Source organism: Malus sylvestris, chromosome 11 (assembly GCF_916048215.2).
Source record: "Malus sylvestris chromosome 11, drMalSylv7.2, whole genome shotgun sequence".
Taxonomy (NCBI): domain Eukaryota; kingdom Viridiplantae; phylum Streptophyta; class Magnoliopsida; order Rosales; family Rosaceae; genus Malus; species Malus sylvestris.
This window is the reverse complement of record NC_062270.1, coordinates 30534521-30540127: the sequence shown is the minus strand read 5'-3', so window position 1 is coordinate 30540127 and position 5607 is coordinate 30534521. Positions and strand designations below refer to the sequence as shown.

The window sequence follows — 5607 nt, the reverse complement described above, 5'->3', positions numbered from 1 at the left end:
TAAAAAAAATATTACAAAGGGAAAATAATAGAAATGAAGGAAAATTAACAAGCAATCAAAGAGTAAAGCAGAGAGAGAAATAGGGTTGAAGGCAGAAAGCATTACTTTCTCTTCTTCCTCCATGCATTCTTCTTGCCTCCAGTAGCACGGCGCTTGTGCATCGAGTCACGTGAGATACCTGCATATTATCACATATACAAAACCAATGACACACATACAAAGAGAGTGGGAGGAAGAGAGAGAGAGAGACAGGGGGGGTTTGAGTGGTACCCATGGTTCCAGAGTGAGAGAGCTTCGGCGAGACCTCCTCCTCCTCCTCCGCACTTCGCGCAAGAAAAAGAGAAGACACGGTGGCCATGGTTGCGGTGGTAGCTCTGTGGAAAACTGAAAATGGTCTCTCCTTTTTCTTTTGCGCGAAGTGAGTTTGGGGGTTGTGTAGGGGAGATGCATGAAGAAGATGCACACGTCAAAGTACAATTTTACCCATGTATTAACAGATAGTTAACAGAAAAATTATTTTTGGACTAAATTTGCTAACGGAGTACACCACAGGGGTTTAAATCCGATTTTTTTAGCATAGGGGCTATCTTTCGAATACCTTATGACCACAGGGATCCTTTATCCGATTTGGCCTTCTTGTAAATAGTAGTAAAATTTATGGTTTTATTATAAGTGACTTGTCATGGTGCATTAATCTTTTTTAGACATTGAAAACCCTTCATGTTATATTCTAAAAATCATCTTTGACAAGCCCTTATCTCTAAAAATCCCTTTACAAAATGTTTTTCAAGTTTTTGTGTTTGAATCCCTTAAAATGGGTAATATAGGCAAACCAAAAATGCAGTAAATTCATAAAAAGTAATTAAATCTGACATGCAGTATATAAGCTGACGTGGACACGAATCAAATGACTATTTTTTGTTTTTCATCTTACATATGGTACTATTAAAAACGTAATCTTTTTTAGGGATTAAAATGAAGTTTTCCATAAAGTGAATTACAGTAATGGCACATCTTTGGTATTTTTGTAAGGAGCCCTTTTTCTCTTCTATTCACTCCTATTTAATCATGTTCGTTGTTTTTGTTTGATTTATTTAATTGGATGATCGAAAAATAGAGTGGTGTAGAAAATGTTAAAGGTGTGTGAAAAACCAACTTCCGTTCATAAGAGTTGGAGTAGCGTCTTGATAAGGTTGTTACATACTCGACTTTTCATTATTGAAAATTTCACACAAATTTATTTAATTTTCACCATTATTTGTTCTCCTCAACAAGTGAAGAAAACAAATGTAAGACAGTAGAAAAAAAAATAAAAAAAAAACAGAAAAGATAGCTAGTCCACAACATCCATGATCAATTCTGAAGGCGATACGAAGGAATAGCGAGCAGATTCTTGGCCCTTGAAACTGCAAGACCAAACTCCTCAGTCATATCCAACTCATTTGGCAACATGTTATCTGGAAGTTCCCAATCAAAACAATGCACAAGCTGAGCCGACACAAAGTGTACCACAGTAATCCCTAACTGCATTCCAATGCAACGTCTTCTGCCAGAGCCAAACGGTAGAATCTGAAAGTGGTGTCCTCTAACATCAACATTGCTATCCTCAAACCTCTCTGGTACGAACTTCTCTGCATCTCCCCAAGCGATTGGGTCTCTCCCGATTGCCCACACGTTTACGATAACGCTTGACTTTTTCGGTATGTGGTAGCCATCGACAGTGCAATCTTCGATGGCTGCATGAGGAAGCAACAATGGTAACACAGGATGTAGCCTCATGGTTTCCTTCACTACCATATCCAAATACTCCAATTTCTCCGTGTCTGATTCCTCCACCATTCTATTCAGACCTACAAAATTTTCTAACTCCTTTTGGACTTTCTTCATAACCTGTGGATGCCTCATGAGTTCCGAGAGCACCCACAGGACTGTTGTTGATGATGTGTCCGCTGAGGCCACTAACATGTCCTGCCAATAAATTTTCCATTGCTAGATGAAGTATATATAGTAGCGTGACACATGTACATGACAATTTAATGTACATGATAAATCACAAATTTGTATCATCAATAATCAATCTTGTATATTCAAACAAATATTGACCTTATGGTTCAAAAGCACAATCTGAGACCACGTCATGCTAAATTGTGTAACAAGAAACAATTTCGTTTTAATTTGAAGTCAAGCAAGATTGAAAAGACAAATATGTAAAATGATGATACGTAAACTTACCGACATCATGGCTTTGATATTCAAGCGTTCAATTCGGTAGTCCGATTCTTCAGACCCCATGTATGACAGCATGGCATCAGTAAAGTCCTTCGTTCTTTCTGCATCCTTGGATTGAAGATGCTTGTCAATAATCTTCTCGTAAAAATCATCAAACACCTTGTTAACAGCCTTCATTTTTTTGGTGAGCCCTTGCAGGTCAAGCGGTGCAATACAAGGAAAGAAATCTCCCAAGTTAGGTGCTGCTGCTAGTTTCAAACCCTCTTTCATCACAGACACGATACCCCTCCCGCCAAACTCCTCGTCCTTGTACTTCTTCCCAAACACCATCCGGCAGGTCATGTCAATCCCGAGCGACATGACCTTGTCAGTGAGATTAGCAATGCGTCGATTATTGGCGTCCTCTTGAACAGATTTTATCAAGAGAGCAACCTCTTCTCTCCTCATGGACTTGAAAGAGTTGATCTTTTGGTTGCTAAGTAATTCGAGCATGCAAATCTTTCGCATGTTGGTCCAATACGAGCCATACTCAGCAAAGCTCAAGCTTTTTTGCCCAAAGATGAGGTGCTTTGCACCTTCATTAGGTGGTCTACTTGCGAAATTAAGGTCGTGTGTTTTGAGGAACAGCTCGGCCGCTCGTGCGGAAGAGACAACGACGGTATACTGGAGGCCTAACCTCAAGTACATGATGTCACCGTATTTCTGGGCTAGTTGACGAAGATCCATGGTAGGGAACTTCCCTAACAAATGGAGGCTGCCAAAAATAGGAAACCCTCTCGGACCAGGAGGTAACATCTTGTTCTTGCTTTTTGATATGCATGCTTGCACGATGCGAACAAGGGCAAGTACCCCAATTGTTGCCCAAATCCAAAGTGCCATATTGATATTGCGCTCTTTGGGAGTTCTCCAATGGTTGAGCTAAGCTAGCTAGCAAAGTTTTTTTAAGAGACGTTTCCAGCCATTTCACTTTTTTTTTTTCTTCCCAAAGTATCTATTTCACTTTGAGTATTATGAATGCTAGCTGATGCTTCGTTTTATAGATCTATATAACTTGAAAGGTCAAAGCTAGTTTCAAACATATTAATTGTAGATTGGACAATTCAGTCAATTTTTTTGCCATGGGTAATGTTAAAGAGACCAATTTTTTAAATCAAAATTTGTAACCAAATTTTATAAACCAAAATTTTAAGCCAAAATTTTAAGCCAAATCTTCACGACTCTATGCCACTTTGGAAAGATTTTTTAAAGTGTTCGGAACACGAGATGGTACATAACGTGTCTCTATATAAGTGATGAGATTCTTGTGTTAAAAAATTAAATTTCTTACTACTTATATAATAACATGTTGTGTACTACTTATGTTATTCGCATAAGAAAAAATTTCTCGCCACTTTGAAGATAAATTTTTTAAACTACACGGAACCCAAGCAGACCCGGAATACCAAACCAATAATAGAGTGACACGTTGCTCGTTTTCTTTTCATTAAAAGCTTCTTGCGAGAAATTTTTAATTGTAATGAGAACATAAGTGATACACCATGTGTTTTAATGGGGGACTTGGATTGTCTGCTCTCCCCATCTCATACCCTTCCCATGCCCTCCTATTTCTGTGGTCACAGTTAAGCCACGTCAATATTTTATATTCCTATTAATTTTTGTCTTATTATTTCTATAAAAAAAATCAATATAAAATGTTGACGTGATTTAACCGTGATAACAAAATATAGGAGGGCATGGGATGGGGAATAGGAGTGATAAGAAATTTTATTTTTTAAGTTATTAACTTTTTAGCACATATATCACACAATTTGTGTAATAATACCTGATGTACTACCCCGTGTACCAATCACACTGAAAAATCTCTTACTTTCACAACGGTGGGCCTCGGTATCTGAAAAGTCAGGCAAAGAAAAAATAGATCTGAAAATTGCTGAAACTGTCATCTTCTCAGTATGCCATAACTTTTTGTTCAAATTTTTTATTATTTTATACGTACTTCTGGATTCAAGCCTAATCTGAATGTTTTGGGCTTTTGGAGAAGAAAAAGATCACCACATCTTGCATTCAAACGGCGATCGGCAACCCAACAATTTTCGACCATAACATCATCCCACATGCATCCAAACGTCCGCCACTGCCACTACCAAGATCACTCACTTGATGCCCTCTACCCAAGAACAACATCACACCCACCACCATGAACACTCACCCAAAACTCCCACTTGAAATATAAATTTGGTGGTCTTCTTCTTTAATCATGCCCAACTGCAATATAATTTTCAAAGAGATGGCATAATTTTAAAATTAAAGAGTCGAAAAAGTCTCATTAATATTTATTCGATCCGACGGTCGCAAATTAAAATGGTGTATAAGAAGTAAAAAAAATATGCAGATAGCACAATCCTATTTAAAATCATTATCTACAAGGGAAATACTTGCATCCATCGTCTGAGGTGACTGTAAAAATTGTTTATTTTCTTAATTATTCGTAAGTCTTAATTATATTGAAATCAGAAACAAAGAAAAACTAGCAGTGAAAATTGAACAGGAAGGAGTCGTATGTCGTAACAACGATATTTATCTGGCGTGGCTGCTACTCCGCCAGTTCTCACTCTCTGCACAAGCAGCTTCAAGAACATGTGGAAGGACTGAGACTTTGTTTGGGGTCTATTTATTTGTGTATGATTAAAAAAATTAAATTTGAACTAAATTATTATAATTAATCTATTATAAAATTTAATTTATTTTCACGTGCATTAGTGTCGATAATATCGTGTATTGAAAAAAAATTCCATTAAGTGTTTTTTAGTTGAAATTTTGTTTTGTTAGGCTTTTTTCCTTAATTATTTTTATAAAAAGGGGGTTTACATGTAAACTATTGATAACATTAACCTTTAGAGGAAAACACTATTTCAAACTCAATACTTCAGGAAAAAGACAATTACTTTGCAAACAAGACCAAAAGAATATCACAACTTTTAATCAATTAGAGAATGGCAATACATCTGATGATATTTTTTTGGCCAACTTGAGCTCTTAAATGGTTTTGTATAAAAATTATATATAATTGTTGAGCTTGTTCTTCCAGTTTACTTTTTTATACCAATAAGGGGGATAAAAAAATATATAATACTTGCATTCTCTTTTGGAAAGATGAATTCATTCTCCTTGCAAATAATGTATATTGATCGTACAACTTTCATAATTGGAACCGTTTAATTTCTTAGTCTTCATATGAAGATTACCTCAAAAAAAAAATTATTGCAATCGGAGATCATTTAGTCATTTAAATGTGTAGTGTAGGGACCAAGTAATATTCCTAACGAACCGTCCATTTATTGATGTGTATGGATGATTGTTTCCAATTCGAATTATGTT

General features: G+C 36.4%; 1 protein-coding gene across 1 annotated transcript; it reads right to left on the bottom strand.

Annotated features, from left to right (window-relative positions):
* Positions 1-1193: 1193 nt before the first annotated feature.
* Positions 1194-3315, bottom strand: LOC126589742 (cytochrome P450 71AU50-like). The gene is made up of 2 exons (XM_050255130.1): positions 2233-3315; positions 1194-1968 (listed from the first exon to the last, which is right to left on the bottom strand). The coding sequence occupies exons 1-2, from the start codon at positions 3106-3108 to the stop codon at positions 1354-1356; spliced, it is 1491 nt and encodes a 496-aa protein (XP_050111087.1). The 5' UTR covers positions 3109-3315; the 3' UTR covers positions 1194-1353.
* Between the last annotated feature and the right edge of the window lie 2292 nt (positions 3316-5607).